Source organism: Poecilia latipinna, unplaced genomic scaffold (genome assembly GCF_001443285.1).
Source record: "Poecilia latipinna isolate Pla-1442-1.1 unplaced genomic scaffold, P_latipinna-1.0 Scaffold2106, whole genome shotgun sequence".
In the NCBI taxonomy this organism is placed as follows: domain Eukaryota; kingdom Metazoa; phylum Chordata; class Actinopteri; order Cyprinodontiformes; family Poeciliidae; genus Poecilia; species Poecilia latipinna.
The window spans coordinates 1-23,117 of NW_015114722.1; the positions used below are offsets into that span (position 1 = coordinate 1).

Below are 23,117 nucleotides of genomic sequence, written 5' to 3' on the forward strand. Positions count from 1 at the left end.
CATGTATTCTTTCTTTTACTTCACCAGTATGCACCAATATGTGCTGGTGTGTGACATTAGTTATGAAAAAAATACAGTGAATGTTTTGGTTGGATCATGACAAATTGTGAAAATGTTGAAAGTGCGTAAAATGTTTTGCAAGGCATTAATTGTTAAAGTCTATAAGTGGTGTTGGAATTGTTTAAATTTGTGGCAACAGTAACCCTTTTTGATGTTCATTTAAAGATAAGCAAGTTATTTTTGTAAGCAAACTCATATTTTGTGCCTATTTGATTTTTTTCTCAGCTGGTATGCAGGCCTTCTACGAAGTGATGTCATGTGACTCTTCGTCTGGCAGCACAACAACACCTGGTGTTGTCAGGAATTTCTACCTGGCAGCAGAGGAAGTCCAGTGGAACTATGCCCCCTCAGAAAAGAATCTGATTAAAAACACATCGCTTACTGAAGAGGGCAGGTGAGTAATCATGCTTAGCATTGCCTCATGTGAGGTCTAGTGTAATGTTTTGAATAATCCAGAACCAAGGCCCATTGGTGAGATTTGTGCTCTGAAAATGTGGACTTTCAGTGTAATGGCGTATGAGTTTTAAAGTGATTGAGCCAGAGTCCCGGCTCAATTCCAACAAATAATGAAAGGTCTGAACTTAAATGGCCCACGTCTTGTCACGCTAACACCTGAAAGCATTTTACACTACAGCTATTCACAAATGCACACACCAGAATGGATTGACAGGTAACTTTCCAATTGTAAGACAACTAGACTTGTCATTGAGTCACAACAACCAACAAAAGAAACACCAAAGTAATCCAAACATCCCCAGGATATGAGTTGGGGACCGTCTACTGAGGGTGGAGATACCGCTGTTAACACTGGCATGAAAGGAGCAGAGGACGCTGTGAGAGATACAGGATTAAGAGTGGAAATCTTGGCCAGGTCCCCTGAGAGGAAACAGAGGCATTGATAGGATCTCCTTAGGAAGAGGTAGGAAAGGAAACTTAAGAAGCAACATCATCTGGAGGAGTGAAGAGGTTACCAGTCAACCCTAACCCAGGCAGGCTGTGGGAAGAATAGACCGGACTAGACTAAACCAGACTAGACTAGACTAGGATAGAATAGAATAGAATATAATAGAATAGAATAGAATAGAATAGAATAGAATAGAATAGAATATCCTTTATTATCCTGCAGTAGGGAAATTCCAGAGCAACAGCAGCAAAGAGACAGGCAATTGAATCATCAAGATTCACACAATAATCTCAATAAATACGTCATTATTAAAAATGGTGTACTCCAATTCAAAGGCATGTCCAACTTAGTAGGATAATTTTAAAAATGTACAACATGTGCATGTGTATTTCAGCATTAAAAAAACCAACAGGCTATTTACAAGAAGTGACAATGAAAACAACAGAGGAGTAAAAATAACAGCAGAATAACTGGGTAAATAAATCTATAAGTAAAAAGGAGCTAAAGGAGAAATAAACATTGCATGAGGGAAAAACACTAGTTTAATAGGAAGAGCAAGAATAACTAAGTTAAGCTTTTAGCTTATTCTAGCAGAACTAGCAGAAAAAACTGTGAACTAAGAGATCTTGGCTAAGCATAGAAATACAAACACAGAAAAATGCTGGCTAGCAGTTGTAAAACAGTTTGATTGCTTTTTCACCTGGTAATATTTTACTTAAAAACTGCCACTAGAGGTAGTAGAAGTAAGAAATGTCTGTTATGAAGTTTTCTCATTTTTATACTAATTTTGTTGGAAATGGCTTATTATATTTAATACATATGCTTCACTTGTTCTGGCTTTATATCTTCCTATGAAAACTGACGTCATATAGGAAGCATTGTCTGTCTGCATCTGGGCTCTGGTTTGTTCTGAGCTGATCATGTTTTGTTGAATCAAGTTTTCTGCGTCTGTCAGGAACAGAATAATGGATCTATTGATCTGGTTGTTTTCTGTTGTCCTTTCCTTTGTAGGGCATCAGAGGTGTTTTTTAGCCGAAATAATGGAGCAATCGGAGGTACCTATGTAAAAGTAATATACAAAGAGTACACAGACAATACCTTCACCCACATCAAAGCATCACCATCCCATCATGGACTCTTGGGTACTTGTTTTTCTCTCTGGCTTTTTCTCCAAATGTCTTGTTTAATGTTAAAGTTGCTCGTCTTGCAGCAGCCTGCTGTTAATTTCCTTTTTCAAACTTTTGGCCAGGTCCTGTTTTGAGGGCAGAGGAGGGAGATATTCTCAGAGTGACATTCCAGAACAAGGCCAATAGAAGCTACAGCATTCATCCTCATGGACTCCACTATGAGAAACATTTCCAGGGAACCAGCTACGAAGATGGTGAGGAAGCAGTCAGTGACAATCCTGCTCACTGCCAACTTTAGAGGCTAAAAAATTACTGCTTCTGGAGGTTTTTCTTTCAGTCTGTCTTATGAAATGAAAAAAAAAAACTTTGTTGTGCCTTTGTCAAAAAATATCTCCACTCTTTTTTAAAGTTAGACTTTTTTATTTTCACACTGTTTTGCTAATTTGTTCCAAATCACAGAGAAAGATTAGTTGGATTTACAAAAAATTCAAAACAATATTGACTCAGGGAATTAAGAAAATAATAAAAGAAAATAGTAACAGTACTAAAAAAAATGTAAACTATATTTGAACTAACACAAAATATAATGAGTCTGTGGAGGTGTATTAATTGAACTTTCATTGCTTTGTCTATAATGTTTCAGGTTCTGACAATCCAGGGTCGCATGTTGACCCGGGTAAGGAATTTGTCTACACTTGGCGGGTGCTGGAAGGCCCGTCGTCGTCCGATTCTCCCTGTATTCCTTACTTGTACTACTCCGCCACGGATCCTGTCAAGGATACCAACTCCGGATTAGTTGGACCTCTGCTTGTGTGTAAACGAGGAGCGCTGGGGGAGAAAGGAATCCAGGTAGGGGTTTTATAATCTCTTTGTACACACACTTTTCCCACAATAAGAGAATTCTACCTACTGTGTTATGTATCCTCTAATTATAGGTGCACTGCTACAAAGCCATACATAAACACATGCTGTAATTTCTAAACGCCCTTCTGTTTCCTGAATTGTAAGTGTTTATTGTTTAACAGAAGGGTATTGACAAGGAGTTCTTCCTCCTCTTCTCTGTCATGGACGAAAACTTGAGCTGGTACTTGAATGAAAACATCAAGCTTTTCGGCACTGCTGAGACAGATGAAGAAGACGAGAACTTTGTGGAGAGCAACAAAATGCACGGTAATCAGTTTGTTTGAAAAAGGCTGCACAGTTTTCTCTTAATGAGTCTTTTGTGAATGGAGATCATAGTTCTATCTTTCGAGATCCAGGTTGTTCTCCCGCTAATTATTTTGTCCCTTTCTCTTTCAGCTATAAATGGACTCATGTATGGGAACCTTCTAGGGCTGGAAATGTGTGCCGGGGACAATGTCATGTGGTACACCTTTGGGCTCGGCACAGAGGCAGACATACATGGAGTGTATTTTGAGGGAAACACCTTCAAGAAACAAAGCACTACACGTGATACAGTCAGCCTGTTTCCCCACACCACTGCAGCTCTCTTCATGCAGCCAAATAATCATGGTTAGTCATGCATTCATTTTCTGCAACTGCAAAAGTATTATAAAATGTGATCTAAGGGAGGATAATGTTTGGACACCAAAACCCAGTGGCTCTTTGGACCTTCCACAATAGTTGTTAATATTGCTGGCAAAAATAGCAAAGAACTAATTAAGACTTTTATACTTAGGCATAATAATAACAAATGCAGGATGGAGTTTTTCAGGTTTTGTCATTGAATCGTGATAGTAAAATTTGATGAAATAATGTGTTCATTGACCCTCTCAGGTCTGTTTGAGGTGGACTGCAGAACAACAGATCACTTCTCAGCTGGCATGAGGCACCTTTACAAAGTCAAACCTTGCAAGGGCAAAAGAACACATGCCCCACACTCTGACCCTACCAGGATTGTGAAGTATTATATCAGTGCAGAGGAAATTGAATGGGACTACTCACCTACAAGAGACTGGGAGCTGGAGAAACACAACACAAATCCAGAGGAGAGGTGTGTGAGTAAGGCAGGACGTCTGTCAGATGATGTGTCGACGTGTTGCACCTGGAGCCTGTAATTAGTGGTGGAACTTATTACTGTTTGTTGATGGAAGCTAATTGGTACATGTCTCCCAGTCCAGGCAACATATTTGTGGGTAAAGGGGAGAACAGGATTGGCTCCCGTTATAAGAAGGTAGCGTATCGTGAATACACAGACGAAACCTTCAAAACTCAGAAGGCACGCGAGGAACACTTGAGCATCTTGGGTGAGATTAGCACCTCCTTGCATCAGCATTGCTAAATAAACACAGAGAATGGCAAATAATATCTTTCTTCCATTTGTAGGTCCGATAATCCACGGAGAGGTGGGAGAGCAGATTCTGATTGTATTCAAAAACAAAGCCAGTCGGCCTTATTCCATCACACCACACGGAGTCAAGGCCAGCGGTTCACACACTGCTGTTCAACCTGGTGAGAATAAGGAAAACAAATCTGTATAACAGAAGCTGCTTTCTCTGGATTGACTTTATGGAGTTCATATATTCTATCTGTCCTTCAGGCCACATTGTTGAGTTGACTTGGGATATTCCTGTAAGCTCTGGTCCATCGATTTCAGATCCTAACTGCATTACCTATGCTTACTTCTCATCTGTTGACTACATCAAGGTACATCCCTCCTTACAGAAACATTAACTTATAAATACATAATTTGCAGTTTAATTTTCATGTAGCTAAAGCACTCATGTGTCCATGCTCAGGATCTCTTCAGTGGTCTTCTTGGGCCCCTGGTGATATGCAGGCCTGGGACTCTGGGCCGTGGCGCGTTGGTCGACAGACAAAGGCAGGACATAGACAGGGAGTTCGCGCTGCTGTTTTTGGTGTATGATGAAAACCAGTCCTGGTACTTGGATGACAACATTAAGACATACCTTGGCGTTGATCCTGGAACATTTAAAAAAGACGAAGACTTTGAGGAGAGTAACTTGATGCACGGTACGAACAAAAGAGGGCAGTGTGGAAACTTTTACTTTTTAATTAAATGATTTGCAAACTTCAGTCACATATAAAACAGAGTGGAAATAAACAAGTGGAAATACTGTGTGGATGAGACGTGCCTTGAATATAACATTTGGGGACATTGTCTCAGTTAGACTTACTTATGAAACATGGCAACATGGACTAGAAACATGGCAACATGGACTAAAAACATTTCCCTGTGGTCTTATGAGTCATATTCTGTCGGCACATCATGGTCACAGTGTCGTCCGTTTAAAAAAAAATGACCATCTATTTTTGGCAAGCACGGACCGTTTCAGAGATTTCTGTGAGACGCTTTGCAGCAACTGACCTATTTGGTCAAGACAATGCCAAAACAACATTCTGCACAAATTACAACAGCAGAAGCGTTTACATTTCCAGCGGTCCAATGTGGTCATCCAGTCAAAGTAAATGTTACATCCTGAAACAAACAGCTTGAGAAATTTGGTAAAATCCTAAGATCAAAAAAAGAAAAATCTTGCACAAGTACAATAACAAGTCTATAAAAGATGGCGCAACAAGGTAGAAAACAGCTCTTTTTCAGCTTACATCATTTATAGTCAAAACAGTGTAGTGTTATGGTAAAAAGGTTTAATTTTATGTTCAGATGGTTTCCCGTCACGGCTGGTTGTGTGATTCATAAATGTGTGTGTTACAGGAATAAATGGTAGACTGTATGGTAACCTCCGTGGACTGGTGATGAAGGAGAATGAGAGAGTCGACTGGTATCTGCTTGGCATGGGCAACGAAGTAGACATGCACACAGTTCACTTTCATGCCGAAACCTTCATCTACAGGGTTTGTTCCACGACACTCACAATTCCTCCTTTGTGTTATTTTGCATATTTCCGCTTCTTTGTTCCCTTTGCAGTACCTTATGGACTGATGTGTGTGTGTGTATGTGTATGTGTGTGTGTGTGTGTGTGTTAGACGGACCATGTGCATCGTGCAGATGTTTTCGATCTGTTCCCTGGGACGTTCCAGACTGTTGAGATGGTGGCGGCAAACCCAGGGACATGGCTGCTCCATTGTCACGTCTTTGACCACATCCATGCAGGCATGGAGACCACTTACACAATAAGAGGTTTGTATTTAAGGCATTCTGTTTGTGCCGCTTATTAAACATACACATATTCAAGCTGTTGAACTGTCCCTCCTACATTTGCTATGTGTCTTTACAGCAACAGAGAGCCACTTGCCAGGTGAGCAAATTATAGAAGGATTTTTTTTTTATATATATACATTCAGTAGAAAATGAATCTCAGTGCAAGTGCTGTCCTGCTTTGTAGAAGGAGTTTAGAAAGTTTGCTTTGAGTAAATAATGAGCTGCCGCACCCTCTACATTTGTTAAGGCATGAGGGACCTCTGGTAAAAAAAAAAAAAAAAGAAAAAATATGCAGCTTTGTAATTTAACACAAAAAAATTTCGGAAAAACTTTTTGAGAGGGCTAAACTGTCATGTGGGTCAGATTACAGTGCCAGTGCCATTCTCTCTTGTAAATAGGAAAGTATTGAATTGCATACCGTAATATTGGATAGGCGGAGTATACTCAGAGAGGGATCTTTGAATATTTGTTTAAGTAATCTTTTCTACACTTTTCTCTTCAGAACAAACAGCGAATTTTATATAAGATTTAGGTCTAGGAACTGAGATAGACAGAGGAAGTTTCATTTTATGTTTGTTGAACTATTTCCCTATTCTTGTTTTTGGATTAGTTCAAACGTAGGCCTTCTTCTGGACTTGTTTGCCAAAGTTTCAGTTGTATTATTGAAGCAGACATGAATAAATTGTGTGGAAATAGCTACCTTCTTGTGGCCATCCCCCTAAGTTGGGAAATTCAAAACACAGTCGGTTCATTTGAATGACATATGTCCCCTTTTTTTCCTTTCACTGCAGTGAGTGAAAGAGAAATGTGCCTCTATATACAGTACAAAATTTCATCCCATTGAAACAAATTTTAAGACTACCAAGCGTTCCAACCACTGCAGGATCGTTGTCGTTAATTTGGACACATTTAAGCATGCATTCTCCTAAAACCAAGTAAAAATTAGACAGAAAGGGAGTGCTAATAAGTGTTGAATGAAGGAGTTTATGAAAAAAAACACTTATTTTCTTTCTATAAGGGAAGCTAAAGATTAGGGTAATCAAAAGAAGGCCTTCCAGCCTTTTGTTTTAAGTGCTGTCTATTCCATTTCCTATCATAAACTATTAGTTATGTTCATTTTCTTTTAAAATCTAAATCTAACAAAGGTGAGAGCAATGTTAGGCTTAATGATAGCTTCATTTGTTTTAGAAATATGAACTATTTGAAACAAAGCATTCATAACTATGCCACACAAAACACCCTAAGTAATCCACGCCAAGGGGCTAAAAATAGAAAACAGAAAATGAGAATATAATTGAAGCCTAGAACGTAGACAGTTGTAATTATAAGATAGGATTATTTATTTGTCTCCGATGGGAGAAATTTGTCTGGGAAGAGGGAACAAGGCTGCAGCAAAGACAGAACAATACTGTAAACAATACTGTTGCTTTTCTGATTGCCCCAAAGGAAATAGGAAAAGTTTACACACTTATGTGATTATGCCCCTATTTTCTAATAGTTATTTACAACAGTCCAATGTAGTGTGAAATAAAACAAACTTTAGTATATTTAAACACTAAGGTATTCTTTAGCTACTGTAACTATTTTATAGTCAGCCTGGTAGAAGATCGCCGCTCATTTAACTCTATCCAGCACCAGTTGGAGAGTGGTGCAGGTTGCAGTGTTATGCAAAGCAATTGGAATGTTTTTCACAATCTGATTCTGTTTGGTTAGCGTTAAGTAAAGCAACATTTTATCATCTGGGTCAGGTAACCCTGTGGCGCTGACAGTACGCGTGCAGTCATGTTCATGAACATATTAAAAAGGAATATTTAGAAAAAGCATTTCTGGAGTTACTTTAAGCTTGTGCCTTGTGTGGTCAGAGAACTAACTTTCTTGTGTTCCTCACAGCTGCAGCACCAGAACACAAAGTCAGTTTCAAGACGCTGCTGTTCGCATCTGGATTTAGTCTACTAGCAAGAAGAATGTATAGATGAGGGACAGATGATTGTATGTGTGTAAGCACAATTACGGTCAATGATGCACCTTTCTTTTGATTACCTAATGTAATCCAAACTATGTAAGATAATACGCAATAGATTGTATTGTGTTTGTTATGTCAACCACTGGATGGTCATGCCTACTTCAATGACTTGATGGTATTTTTGAATTGTGCACTGTCAATCTATTATTAAAAAAAAAAAAGAGAGAGATGTTGAACCAAATATTTTAAGTTGGTTTTGAATGTATGGTTAAATCTATTTCTTCGAGCTGTTTTGTGTTCTCTCGATTTGTTTTTGACGAGAAGCAAGACAACTGTTTTTTTTTTTTCTTTTCTTACTTTTCTGCATGTGAGCATCTCTTACTACCTACCACAAGGTGGTGATCATTCATGCATCCATTCAGTCTGGAAACAAACGGAAAGCTATACAAAGAGCAGGTCGTCAAGTCTTTTTGCAGTCAACAGAGTCTGCGTCACTGTTCAAAGATTTATGGATTTTTTTTTTTTATGGAGACTAGCATGATGTAAAATGGTGTGAAGGTTGTAGATTTTGTGAAATGATGTTGAGTCCACCAGATGGATTCAGTCCATTAGCAAGAGCTTAGTTTTTCATGGTAAGTTTAGTTTAAATGGGGAACAAGAAAGCAGTGGTGTAGTTTAAGTCAAACTTCATTCAAACCATTTATTGTTTTTCATAAGGTGGATTTTGTTTCTGATTTAGTTATTAACTGACATTACATTTTAACCTTGGTAAAGTGCTCATATTCTTGGTTACACAGTGACTGTTTGTGGGTCTGGTGGACCCGCTGCATTTTGCTGTCGAAATTCAGCACAAAATAAACGTCTTACTTTAAAATACAAAAAACATTTTCACTTCAATTACATCAATATGAACTGAAAAGATTTTTTGATTTTTGCCTTTAAACTTTAAAAGAAAACATTAGAAGAAAGAAAATTATTTCTCGTTCATGTTGCTCTTTGACAAAAACATTAAAATTTAAAAAAAAGGACCAAATTTATTTTCAATATGTTTATCTTATAACACAAGAATCAAATGGCTGAATTCACCCCATGATTTGAACGCAAGGGGAAAGAGAAAAATGACAGCAAATTTTGAGCTGACCAGTAATTTTAAATACAGTAGATTGTGCCCACTTGTGTCAAAGGGTCTTGGCAACTTAAGGAAAATATCAGCACAGCAGTTATTTACAAATCTACTGGCAAAAAATGGAATTCATCAGTTTTACAAAAGTGATTATAGTGTGTTTTCTAAGTCTTAATGTTGCTCAAAAATAATACATTTTTCCTCAAGAAATCCATTAGTTGGTCACATAACATTTTCAAACAGGCCTGTAGTTATTTGTATTTGTGGCAGATGGATTTCCAGATGCCAGACATCTTATTGTTCAAAACAATAAGGCTGAAAATATGTGACAGATTCTGGAAAAATTAACAATATTTCACAGCTTGTTCGAGAAAATAAAGACTGAGGGGATCTGAACTTGGAGATCTGTCTGCATATAACAACTTTATGTCTCCATGGAGCCCACAGAGCCTGAAAGCTGGGAAAACCAGTGCCTTGAAATTTTAAAACTGAATTTTCTTTTATTACAAATCAGAACCTTTACAAAATGAAATCCCCACATCCCTCCTCTGGTATCTTCCCCAATGAACCAGATATATCATGAGATGGATACACCCTATGAAGTAAAAATTATGCACTGTTGGTTAATTCTAATTGTGGTCTATTTGTGTATGCAGGGGTGTGTGATAAGACTGAGTAATTATTAAGCCTCTCATGGGCTCTCACAGTAACAGCTCTCGGAGACGGTCCATCATCATTTCCTAAATCACAAATCCAGGATGTGATAGAGGAGTGTTTCTTTACCTTTCAATCTAACAGTTTGACCTGTGTACCAGCAGAAATTAGCATATCAGTGTTTACGTCCCTGTGATTGCTGATGCTCACTCAGTGATTGATTTGCATATTGATCACATCAGATCCAGAGTCCACTGCAAGTCAAGACAAACATGTCCCAAACTGAAAAACAACTTTTAACCATCATGTATTTGTAACCCTTCAAACTTTTGTGCAATTCATTTAAATTTCTATATCTTTATGCATGAATATTAATGTATGCATGCTTATGAAGAATTACTGATGACTGTTTTATATATTTTTTAGTCGCAAAACGGGTCAACATGAGTAAGCCTTGTGTTCAGCATCCAAGAATGTGTTTATTGCATAAATTAATAAAATAAACTATATAAAACAGCTTCTGAGTCTTTGATCTTCAAAACGTGGGCATCATCCTGTGGCCCACCCTCCACCCCATCCTTCAACTGTCTAATTTTTTTTTATTATTATTATTTCAAATATATCTTGTTTTGATAACTGTCTTCTAAGGTTAGGTTTTAATTGTACAAAAACATAACTGAAAAAAGATGAAATGGCTCTTTAAGTTACCATCAAGTGAGAAGCTGTATGTCAGATGCCAACTTCTGCCTCCTGGTCAACCGAGGAATATTTTCTCCCAGAGATTTGCGCTCGCCAAAGTGACATACAAACGTGTTGGACCCGCTGGTCACGCTGCCTTAGACAGGAAGCCAACATCCTTATTAAAAACACCACTGCTTGCTGACCATAGTTCGAAAACAAAGCACAGTAAACATCTGAGAACCGCTCACACAAGCACTGAATCTGCGTCAAGGCTTTTTTTTTTCCGCTCTCTTGATCAATCAATAGTTACGACTGAGCCACAGAAGTGTTGACCTGCAGATATGCTGTCTTCTAACTTCTCAGACAATGTTTTGCGCGATTAATCCCCTCCATTTATACACGTCCCATTCTTCAACGACTGATAAGATCAAACTTAAACGCCACTGTAAATGGGTTTTTCTCAATCTTCCCATGACCTCTGTTACGGGTGCGTGACATTATCATTCTAAGGTGATTTGGTTACTAAATAGATTAATAGTCTCGTTTTCACATCATTGCCCTCAACACAAGTCTTTCTCAGAAATTGGGAGTTGACGAGAGGACAGACTGTACGCAGTCAAAATTCAATAGGGGGCGCCCTTTGCTGAGCGCTGGAGTATATAAATGTTGTTTTTCACAGATACCTGGTCAGCGAGCCAAGACAGATACAGGGAGCTGGGTGCTTTGAAGCACTACCTGCAGCCTGGAGTGGTGAGAATTTGTTTTATATTTTTATAGACATCTAACAAGGAAAGGATTAACATGTTTAGGTTGACATAAATAGGAATTTAAGTAATTAATCTGTGCAAACTCATTACTCTTAGAAGTAGTGACTTCTGTGGGCATTACTTTTTCAATCTGCTGCTTCTGCATCTCATTTGATGGTGTGTTCTGTGTGAGTGAAAAAACAAAGCAGGTTGTTTAATTTGTTGGGAATGCACTGAAGTAATTGCAGAAAAACGTTTTTGACGGTTGGTTGAATATCAGAGGACATTTGGGGAGGGGGAAGGCTGCGCAGGAGAAATGCAAGACGGTCATCGGTTGACCAGTCTTCAGTCCAGTCTGGACCAGTTTGTTCGCCTGCAGAAACTCTGTGATGCTAACATTTTATTGTTCTTTTATTTATTTTTTTTAATCAACTATAAGCAAGAATGTATATAAATCACCACAATTCATAAGAATAATTTGTTTCCTTTTGTATTAAATCCATCAAAATTGCTCTTTCACTACAATACTGGCTCATTTACAATTCTTTCACATGATCAATGATCTCCCAATGGTGCAAAGTTAGATGTGCAACCTTGTCTCATTTGAAAATCCAGCCCTTCCAGGGTTTCTCTGGCTTCACCGATAGGCTGAATTTACAACTTCCCCTCCCTCCTCTACTTCTCTTTTCAGATAAGAAATCCGTCATTCCTCATTCTGACCATCAGTCGAGGAGGCTCTCTCTGCTCTCTTCCAGCCTTCTTCCTCTTCTGTCCTTTCTCTTTCTCAAGCTTTCCCTCTCCCCCTCGGCCATGGCTCCGACCCTTGCCACAGCCTTCGCCAGGCGCTGGTGGATGGCAGTGACTGCCATCATTGAGAACCTGCTGTTTTCCGCTGTGCTGCTGGGATGGGGCTCCCTCCTCATCATGCTGAAGTCTGAGGGCTTCTACTCTTACCTTTGCAATGAAGAAGGTGAGTCTGAATGTTTAGATTGTACTCCTATCATCGTTTACCATTTTTCATCTTGTATATCTGACAAGTCATTCAGGTTTAATGCAGTGAGTTTTCTCTCTGAAAATGCATTTTAAATTTAAGGTTGGGGGGAAAAGTAATGCTTTGACTTTGATCAAAGGATGTGAAAGATTTTTTTCAAGAGATGTCAAGCAACACTTCCCATCCTCTCCAGTCTTTGAAAATAAAATGTTATCTGTGAAGATGTCCCAGGCTGGACTCAGGCGGTTTAAACAGATCAGATACGTTAGAGCATTCAGGCAGGCAGGTAGGCAAAGTGGTCCGAAGGGACAAAAGAATAGAGTACGGTTTCTTGAGACAGTATGTTACTGTGCTGTTCTTGTCTCTGTTAGCTTAGTTGAGGACAGAGACAGTGACCTACTGAAAAGACAACAACCAAGAATGGACCACATAAACTGCTTCTTTGTTGCTCTTCTTTTTTCGTATTGCTCATCTTAATAAAATTCCAGGTTGTGCTTCGTGTTTTAAAGAACAGATCACATTTATACACAATCTCTGATTTGACCAAGTCATTTATTTTATATGAGGCTTGGCAAAAATGATGGTTGAAAAAGGAATATGTATCTCCAGATAAATGAAAAAGTAAAATCCTTATTCATTCCCGTTATATTTAAATGTAAAAATAGTGTGAAAAATGTAACCTCACATCATGATGCCACCAGCACCATGTGTAATGTGGTGGTGTAAACATTGTGTTTCTAAAAGAAGTTCACTTGTGTTGTCATTTAATTAAACCATCTCACATTTTTGCTGTGCCTTTTAAGGGCTGGATGAAAACAGCAAACAGGAATTTCTCACCTGAGTATTTTGCAGCTCCTCCAGAGATGCAAATCACAATTTAGTTATATATGATCACAGTTTATTGGCGATGTAAATGGACTGTATAGATTATAGGGTTTAATTTGAGGAAAAAAAACTTCCCTATCATTTACACACCTCACAATTATGTGGAAATCTAAAAAAGTACACTAGAATGTGCACTTTAATAAAAAAAAAAAAGATTGTTGGAGATCTGCCAGTTTTATCTCATTCTGATGACATAAGACCAAAGAGGAAAAAAAGAACATCTCAGCTCTTTTCAGCCATGTGACTTTTGAAATGAAGAACAGAGAGTTCCACATCCAGCATTTATTACCAGTAATTTGGAAGTTTAAAGGGTGCTGATAAAGACCAGGGAGGGGACAAAGGCTGATAGAAAAGTGATGAGTGGTGGAAGTTAGATGACCTGTGCAGGAGACGGCTATAAAATCCAGATGTGCAAGATAGTGGTATGGTTTAAGTTTGGTTTTCCTTCTGCAAGTAGCGTCACAGAGGGACCATGTGTTACGCAACAGGAGGAAATCACGTCTCCCATGAACTCTATTTGAGTTCATGTGGCCAAAGGACATCTCTTCTTTAATTTTACACAAACAGGTATTTTTTTATTTTCTATTTTAGGCTAATTTCACTTCATTCTTCAGTAGTTACACATACAAACTAAAAGCAAAATTTATTTGCAACTTGTCAGCACACCAAGTACTCAATTTTGATACTGAGTTAGATCAATTTTCCCACTTTGCACCATGAAACAGTATATAAAAGAAAACACATTTTCAGGATATTTGGAAAATTATATACAAAGTTCTGCAGAAAGCTATGGCGCCTTGTTATGAAATGTGTCATGATGGGAAGTTCCTCTTTGCAATGGCACACTGTTATTGGCTGGTGGATACAAAAGAGGCAATGTTTCAAGTTTCTCTATCATTTGGTCTCTTCTTGAACCTTTGTATCTATTCACATTATAACCTAAAGGTTCTGATAACCCGGCTCAGTTCATTGCCTCTGCCAGCTGATCACCTTTTATTCCACTTACACTTTGTAAAGTCTCAATAAAAACCCAGACAGCCTGACAAGATTTGAGTCAAAATGTTTCTCTGTGTTCCTGCTTCATTTATTCCGTCTGTGCAGATTTTTTGCTGACATGTTGCATTTTTTTAGACTGATTTTTACAGCACAGATAACTGAGGATGAGTTCACTCCACTTGTGACGACCGTGTAATGATGAGTCATGATCTTGTGATGAAATAAAAGTGCAGACTTCACATTTCAGATGATAAGTGAAACTAGATTTATAAAGCTGATATTCACCATGTTTTAACAAGGAGGGAAAAAAAATAGAAGATAAATCTGACCAACATTTCATCATGTTCTACAGGTAACAGCTCCAGCTACAATCGGTCTCACTCTGCGGCGACGCCGATCCCCCATGACTACGCTGATGCCTTCGAATCGGACGAATCCTTAGTGAGTTCGGGAGACGGGGTGGAGATGAAGCCCGTCGTACCGGAGGGTCCGCTGAGGATGAACGGCTGGCTGATCTGCAAAGAACAGGATGAGATGCTGAATCTTGCTTTCACAATTGGCTCCTTCCTGCTCTCAGCCATCACACTGCCGCTGGGGATCGTCATGGATAAATATGGACCTCGGAAACTTCGACTGCTGGGCAGGTGAGCAAAGCAATATTGGCTCAATTAAAAAAAGAGAAACAGGATATTAATTACTGCTTTTCAGAAGGGCAATCAACCACAAAGAGTTAATTGAGATTATATTATATTGTTGTCAAAAAAAAATTTAAGAGAAGTAGTTTTGGTCATTAAAAATGCTTGACAGAGTCATCTACTTTCAGCACCTGCTTTGGCTTTTCCTGCCTACTCATTGCCTATGGAGCCTACAAGCCAAATGGTGAGTCCCTGTGATCCAATCTGTCCATTTTCCATATCTATACATGTGATGTAGTGATTGTCAGCAGTCTAATGATGTGTCATTTTTAGAGCTCTCCGTTCTTATCTTCGTTGCACTCACTTTCAATGGCTTCGGAGGCATGTGCATGACCTTCACCTCCCTCACAGTAAGTGGGCATGCCAGGTTTGTGTGCTTTGCATTTTTCTTGCTGCAGAGCTGCACCAGCTGTCTGTTGTCTGAGCAATGCATGTGTCTATAAGACTTCCTCATTAACACGCTGCTAGAATTGTTTACTGGACCCCTGGCTAGTCACTCTGTTTCATCTCCTGTTTGAATTCCTCCTTTTGTTCTGGTCTTTTCTGAAAAGATTTACAGAAGTGTATTTCAGCTCTGCTTCAGATGTGAGGAAGGACCACTGAGTGACATGAAATAGGAATGCGGTGCCATTAACACCCAAGAGCTTCAATCTATTTTTGTTGGGGATTCTTTGTGTTTGGGCAACACAAAGCAGCACATAATAGTCACATGAAAAAGAAAGAATATGGTGTTCTTAAGTATCACAAATGAAAGGGACAGCATACAATCATATGCTACACTTTTTATGAAAATTGTGAAATACAAGTGTCATTTACCTCTTCAAAATTGTCCACTGTTCTGTGCTTTTCAATCACATAAAATCTGAAATTGAAATACTTTAATGGTTGTGGTGATAAAATGTGACACTGTAAAACAAAAGCAAAAGTTAATTCTTTTTGCAAGTCATTATATATGTGTACAAGTTCATAAGAGTGAAATACTGAAGAACAGTTTACATGACCAAAATATGGCCTCACATAGCTTCGTTTAACAATATCTGACTTCACATACTGACAAGTGAAACATATTTGAAATGGTTTTCACTAAATCTGAGAGGAGCCTTGGATACAAAGGCAAAGAAAAACAACCCACGATCTTAATTAATTCAAGGAATCACTGGGTGGACGTCTCTTTATTCATTTGCATTCTTTCCTCTCTATTTTTCCTCCTGCTGTTGCTTCCTCTCACCGTCACTTTTAGCCTTTGATAACTCAGTCAAGAGTCCATGTCGCTACCATGGAGATGCTGTTCACCGGACAGTGGCTCTACACCAGTAAATCTCCGTAAAACAACATTCCTCAATAACAACACAGACTATATCACTCATCTCTACCATCTTTTGCACGTCCTAAATGTCTCACTAGCTGAAGTTATGGGAATAAGATTCTCCACAGTATGCATGGAAACACTTATTTACCCTTGAACGCTGGTTCACCTCGTCACCTTAACAACCTCAAGTGCTATAAAAGAAACCCTCAGTGTTGGGTTAATCATTAAACACAAGCTACATCGCTGGCTTCTGGAGTATAGTTTCTCTGCACATCGCATAGGAAACACTGTGCAATTCCAGTTTAACTCAGTCTCAGTGTTAAAGACCAGTAAGTATCTATTGGTTAAGTTTGACAAGTACTTCTGAACGATGTTACTGCTGAGAAATACAGTAAACTGGTTCCCCAACATAACAGATCCCCTCCCCAGTCTTATGTAAAAGAATGTGCTTGTTGTTGTTCAGCCACTTGAAAACAGAACAGTTCGTGAATGCCTTTTTGTTGGTTGTGTCGCCCCATTTTGTCCTCCAACTCTGTTACCCTTCTCTTCCAGTTGGAGCAGAGGGTGTAAACAAAACAAAACAAATAAAAAATAAAAAATATGAACTCTCTACCCTGTCCATCTTGTTTCTGGTACCAGGACCGGTTCTCCCCCCCTGACTGTTTCAGCTGTCGGCTCCCTCCTCTAAGAGTTTATTTGGTGTAATCGACAGCTGCGTGTTCATGTGTGTCTGTTATGCTTTGGTTTGTTTCATGTCAGTTTGTTGTGCTTTTACCTCCTCCTCATTTTGAACCATGCAGTCTTGCTGATTGGTCCCCACTGTGCCCTCTGACCTGAGTGTCATTGGGCATCATCTTTATGGCGCCCCTATACGATTCCCTCATCTCCAAATAAGTGCAGCTGACATAACTATGATGCTTGTTTAACCTTTATGCTTACATTCACTGAGAAACAGACCTTATTTAACTTATATTTTTTTAGCATCTGTTCATTGTTTTAGTGTAGGGTACCGTATGGACAGAATATGCTAATCTGTGATGTTTTCCTTGTTTCCTTTACCTTTTAGCTCCCTAATATGTTTGGAAACCTTCGTTCTACCTTCATCGCCCTCATGATTGGTTCTTATGCTTCGTCTGCCGTCACATTCCCTGGTGTCAAGGTATGGAAAAGTATTCCTTTTCAAAAAATAACATTAAATGAGTACAAGCAAAATCTAAAAAAAATATATCACATATTATTTGAAGCTATGAACAAACTTTTTTTCTTCAAACAAATATTTTTTTGTTTATTTTCTTTGTTACTTTTTGGGAAATTTTAATGTAAAATTCTCTGTTGTGTCTGTGTATTCAAAGGACAAAAAGATTTTGAAATGTTCTAATCTCAGTCAAATACATATCGGATTGTTAAAAAAGTTACCTCCACTTCAGTTTGACATTTTCCTTCATTGTGGACAGGTCATCTATGATGTCGGTGCCCCATTCATTACCATTCTTGTGGTGTGGGCTTCCTGTGCTGGACTTGTCTTCCTCAACTGCTTCTTCAACTGGCCGCTGGAGCCATTCCCAGGACCAGAAGACATGGACTACACGTCAGTAGCAAAGACAGTTGCATATTTATGCTCCCAAGTACACTGCCAACATAAATCCTACTCCCACTGAGAGAGTTTGATCAAAAATTATGTGATAAAAATATTTGCTTCTCTGCCTTCTCAGTGTGAAAATAAAGTTCAGCTGGCTAGGCTTTGACCATAAGATCACAGGAAAGCAGTTCTACCGCCAAGTGACCACAGTGGGCCGCCGCCTGAGCGTCAGCAACAACGTGAAACAAAAGGAGGTGGTTGGTAAGGACGGACGTACTCTCTGCCTATCCACCATGGACCTGGAAATGGACTGCAAGCCCCAGGAGGAATGTAAGAGTGCAGTGTAAAATAAAACTCCTGAAATGATGAAGGTTTAAAGAATCCTGACTTAGTTTGTACCCCTGTTCTAAATCTCTTGCTTTTGCTTTCTGCAGCTGAGTCTTTTCTGAAGAGCATCATGGGCCCTATTTTTCTGCTTAGCGCATTGACCATGTGCATCACACAGCTCCGTCTCTTGTTCTACATGGGGGCCATGAACAGCGTCTTGGAGGTGCTCTGTGATGGAAACCTTGACACAGGTCAGTCTGTTTGCTTCTGAGACATGTCTGTCTGTGTGCAATGACTGACTCAAGCGACAGCACCCGTCTGGCTTGTATCACGACCTAAAAACAACTGAACGTAACTTTTTCATTTTCAGTGGAAAGGATGGAAGTTGGTAAGACAAAAACTTTAGCGTTAGCAGTAGTTTACCTTAGCGTTAGCTTATTAAATATCCAGCTGACAACAAGTGGAGTACAACATTTGTTTTCTTGGTTGTCCTTGTCAATAGCCAAGTCCTTTGACTATCACACAGCTTTAAACTAAAGCCACCAGTATTACTAGTTCACTCATTAACAACTTTTTTAGAAGAATCAGCAGAACAAACATCTTACACTGCTTCACATGACTCACATTTCATGTGTCACTGCTCCCAGAGCCACAAATATCTGCCCTAATGGCAACACATTGACTTTTGAACGACCTTGTTGCACTCTACAGTCCTACACAGTTTATTAACAGCAATGACTAACCATCTAACCAGGTTAGATGGTTAGATGGTTAAGTGTGGGGAGAGTGACCTCTCCCCACACTTTTATCATCTGGATTACACCATTTTAAAAAAATCTTTTTTCAACAGTGTTGTATTATATTCCATTAAACAACAATAAATATGTTGTCCTCATTTGGTCCTCAGTGAGTCTGTACTCCTCCATCTTTGGTGTGCTCCAGCTGCTTTGTCTGATGACCACTCCTGTCATTGGTCAAATTATGGACTGGAAACTGAAGGACTGTGATGACGGGGAAGAAGACAAGGAACCCTTAAGCAAGTGAGACTGAGTGTTTTTCTGTTCTAATAACTACGCACGAGTATAAACAATTATTTGGTGGTTCTTTATTTCCTCAATGGACTTAAAAGGCTCTGTGTTCCAAAGAAAGCAGGTTTTGGTGGGAAATGTGTGTGTCAACTCCAGAAAAGAAAGAATTAAAAACCTTGTTTCTTTCTGCTTGTAAAGCTGGAAATAAAGTTTCATTATCCACAGTGAAACAAGTTCATTTTAACACACGCTGACAAGCCATTGCTCTAAATGCAACATTTAAACAGACTACAATTTGCAAATGTGAAATGGTTTTCACAATTATTACCATTAAATTTGTACCACAAAATTGTGGAGGGGGGGATTGGAAGGGAGTTTGCATCCCAGGAAACATTGTGCTGTTGGTGTGTTTTAGAATAATTTCAGAGACTTTGTTATTTATGATTCCAATAAAATCCAGTCATGGCATCCCTCCCTCGTAATCCAACTTTCTTTTCTTTTTTACATTTTAGAGGTGAAAGCAAGACAAAGCGCAGAGACAGAAAGATCCAGAAAGTGACAAACGCTCTGCGAGCATTCATCCTCACAAACGTGCTTCTGGTGGGATTTGGTGTCACCTGTCTGATACCAAATCTCCAGTTACAGGTGAGCGTCTCGTTGATGTTTCTGTTCTGTGTCCTCATCAGATCTGTGTCCATATGCAAAGCTGACTTTACTGTATCGAGCTGACAGTTGATGTAGGCATCTGATTGCACACTAACACCATCTGGCTAAAGGGAAACTGAATTAACTTCACATGAGACGCAAAAGCGAATAAACACTGATTCTGTTTTTCTTCTTTCCTCAGATCATCTCCTTCATCTTACACACCGTGGTGAGAGGATTCATTCACTCTGCCGTCGGGGGCCTTTATGCTGCTGTGTATGTACCAACGCCATTTTAATCTATCATGCCCATTTTAATTTCAACTGCCAAGTCATTTTTAATCAATTTGCATATCAAACTTCCATGTTGGTAGACGCTGCTGCAAAGTGACTAACTAAACAAAATGTTTTCTTTTTAGATATCCCTCCTCTCAGTTTGGCAGCTTAACAGGGATGCAGTCTCTCGCCAGTGCTGTTTTTGCTTTGCTGCAACAGCCCCTGTTTTTGGCAATGATGGGACCACTTGAAGGAGACCCATTCTGGGTAGGAATCATCACCCACCTAAATACATTCAGCTATCAAGCCAGATTAAAACCTTGCTTACTCCGGTGTCACCCTGCAGGTTAACATCGGACTGCTTGTGCTCAGCTTGCTGGGCTTCTTGCTGCCTCTCTACCTGATCTGGTACAGATGGACGCTCCATCGAGAACTACAGCAGAAAGCCGAGGACGCCAAAATATACATCAAAATCAACGGCACAGAGGTCCCGGAGGCCTTCGTTTAAACGGAGACGGATAGAGAAAACAACGTGCAAAACAGGCGTCTTGAAGTGTCGAACAAAAAATTGTGACACGTCTCCATAAGAAAGACAACACCCATCTTTACAAATTCCCCAGTTGAAAAACTAATGGGATTGTTGTCGTAGAAATGAGTCCAATGGATAGCTAATGAGGAGAAAAGTGAAACCAACAAGGGAGATGAAGAGCAAATAGGAGGAGAAACTGTGAAAGGAAAGAGGCATCCGCCCTCTGTATTCCCCCAAATCCTCTGAGCTCTCTTCACTTCCTCTTTCTCCTGACCTTCAGAGTGTTTTCCAGCATTTCCTCTGCTTTAACTCGCCCAGCAAGAGAAGAAAAGGGATATACGGCCTCCTGGTTCGGTATCACCTTCTCATCTAATCACTTTAAAATTAGAGGGCGATCCAATTGTTATGGGGTTTCTTCGAGCTGTTATATGTTGAATGCAAATCATCCAGGTGCTACTGCATGGTGCTACTTATCAGTACATCTGTTGGGATTTCTTCCAGGGGTTTGTACAAAGGAAATGTGGAGTAAAAGCCGAGACATTTTGCTGATATTTCTCGGGTAATCAGAAGAGACAGTCATTGTCTTTTTGTAAGGCTAATGTCCATTTTTTTCAAAGGATAAATTTCCTCAATGTATGCTTAGAGTATTTATTTTACCTTATGTATCAGCTTTAGTTTTTGTTTCTACAATTAACATATTGTAACATATTGTACAAAGAGTACATTTTTAATTGAAAAGTGAAAATTAAATGATTGCATTTTCACACATATCAGTGAAGGTGTTCTACACTGCAGAGGGCATTATAATAGTGACTTAATGCATTTCCCCATAAAGCTGCCATTAGTCAGACGTCTTAGTTTGTCTCAGTTTTTCCTCCAGTCTGTCTCCTTCAAGAGAAATTCAGCACTTTTACCCCAATTCCACACAAACCCAGCTCACGGTGGCACGTTTTCTGGATGATTGGCTTCAGACCTCTGTCCCCCTTTTCCTTTTACCTTTTATATGTGTATTTATTTTTTCCTAGCATTTCCACTTTCAATTCTTGGTGTACTTTAACTGTGCCGTGCTGCTTTTATGTAGGTTTGTTCTGTTTTGTCTGCCTGGAGCTCCTTCTGCCCTCAATGAAGATAAAGTAGAGATATTTTGGTAATGGGTGTCTGTATGTGGAAGAGTATGTGGAAGTTAATAAAGACTTTTTTTAACTGCATCGCTCTAATTACTGCATTTTGTTTGTTTTTAAGTTGTTCCAACACAAACCAGGAGATGGCAGTGTTTGGTTTATCTTCGGTTTGACCAAAGCACCGAGGACTCTGGAGTACCATCAAACTATAGCAGTGATGAACATTAAAAACTAAAATGTAAAAGAAGATTATGATGCATATTTGTTGGAATACACATGTGTTCAAACACGCTGAAATGTAACCTGAAAATACCTACGGTGGTGGCAGCAGCATGCTACGGGTTATGCTTTTTCTTAGCAAGGAGCAACAAAACCATAACATTTTGGAAATTATGATACACTACTAGTTGAAGAATAATTTTTAAAACAGAAATGAAGAAATAGATACCTCTGTGTAGGCTAAATGTCAGAATTTACTTGTGCACAAATGATCTGTCATTGCCCCTGAAAATGATCAAAATCTTTAAAACACCAAGCTATTTTAAGAAATGTTAACAAAATGTCTCAGCACTCAGGAAACATGCTCAGGCGTGATGAGCATAAACTATTTTCTCACATCTAGGTGGTTGGTGTTTGCAAGTCTGTCGCCACGCTGAGCTGCCACCTGATATCGCGTTTTAGCAGATTTTTATCACTTGACGCTTGCACCTCTCACCACCTGAAACGGGATGTGCGAAATCATCAGTCACATCGGAGGTAGAGGGGCTGCTCCAACTCAGCTTTTCATGAAACGACCGAAACGCAGGATGTAGAACTCAATCTATAGTTAAAATTGAACTGCTACCTTCATTAACAGCTTGGCCACAAACTGGTAACAGAAAATGCACATTTTGCCAAACACACCTTCACAAATTTTAAGGTTGTTGTTTTGCTTTTATTTTTTTGCAGTTAAAATATGTGATTCAGAATTTTCCTCAAACTAGGTAAAAGGACTCAGACTGAAATGATCATATTTTGGGGGGTTTTCAAATCTCAATAACAATCATTAGACATTATCTAGCATAATAATGGTAATGCATGGTGAACAATAGAAATAAATTCTCAAGTCCTATAGCAGATCTAAGGAGTTTTTCAAGCAGTCAAAATAATAATAATAATAATAATAATAATAATAATAATAATAATAATAATAATAATAATAATAATAATAATAAAAACAATATCCACAACTTTGAAGACCTCATCATTGAGAACTGTTCAATGGACATCCATCACTTTCTGTTGGCAGAGAAGCAGCCAAGAGTTTGACTATATTTTTTAATTTATATATTTAATTCAGCTGTAGAGGAGCTGCTG

At 38.9% G+C, this 23,117-nt stretch overlaps 2 protein-coding genes across 5 annotated transcripts; both read left to right on the top strand.

The window, feature by feature from the left end:
• The first annotated feature begins 289 nt into the window (after positions 1-289).
• Positions 290-8,463, top strand: LOC106936255 (hephaestin-like protein 1). 2 transcript variants are annotated; one of them, XM_015017124.1, is made up of 15 exons: positions 290-454; positions 1,976-2,106; positions 2,214-2,345; positions 2,735-2,940; positions 3,117-3,261; positions 3,391-3,603; positions 3,868-4,084; positions 4,207-4,337; positions 4,417-4,542; positions 4,631-4,737; positions 4,830-5,064; positions 5,768-5,907; positions 6,040-6,193; positions 6,291-6,311; positions 8,105-8,463. In XM_015017124.1, the coding sequence occupies exons 1-15, from the start codon at positions 291-293 to the stop codon at positions 8,188-8,190; spliced, it is 2,208 nt and encodes a 735-aa protein (XP_014872610.1). In that variant the 5' UTR covers position 290; the 3' UTR covers positions 8,191-8,463. The 2 variants fall into 2 exon arrangements, with proteins under 2 accessions (XP_014872610.1, XP_014872611.1); XM_015017125.1 differs by lacking the exon at positions 6,291-6,311.
• A 2,862-nt stretch (positions 8,464-11,325) lies between these two features.
• Positions 11,326-21,768, top strand: slc43a2b (solute carrier family 43 member 2b). 3 transcript variants are annotated; one of them, XM_015017128.1, is made up of 15 exons: positions 11,326-11,385; positions 12,073-12,351; positions 14,606-14,897; positions 15,077-15,132; positions 15,222-15,298; positions 17,324-17,416; positions 17,712-17,845; positions 17,970-18,166; positions 18,271-18,414; positions 18,534-18,551; positions 19,071-19,203; positions 19,704-19,836; positions 20,039-20,112; positions 20,255-20,378; positions 20,458-21,768. In XM_015017128.1, the coding sequence occupies exons 2-15, from the start codon at positions 12,192-12,194 to the stop codon at positions 20,617-20,619; spliced, it is 1,797 nt and encodes a 598-aa protein (XP_014872614.1). In that variant the 5' UTR covers positions 11,326-11,385; positions 12,073-12,191; the 3' UTR covers positions 20,620-21,768. The 3 variants fall into 3 exon arrangements, with proteins under 3 accessions (XP_014872614.1, XP_014872612.1, XP_014872613.1); XM_015017126.1 differs by lacking the exon at positions 11,326-11,385 and having other exon boundaries at positions 11,846-12,351; XM_015017127.1 differs by lacking the exons at positions 11,326-11,385; positions 18,534-18,551 and having other exon boundaries at positions 11,848-12,351.
• The last annotated feature ends 1,349 nt before the right edge of the window (positions 21,769-23,117 follow it).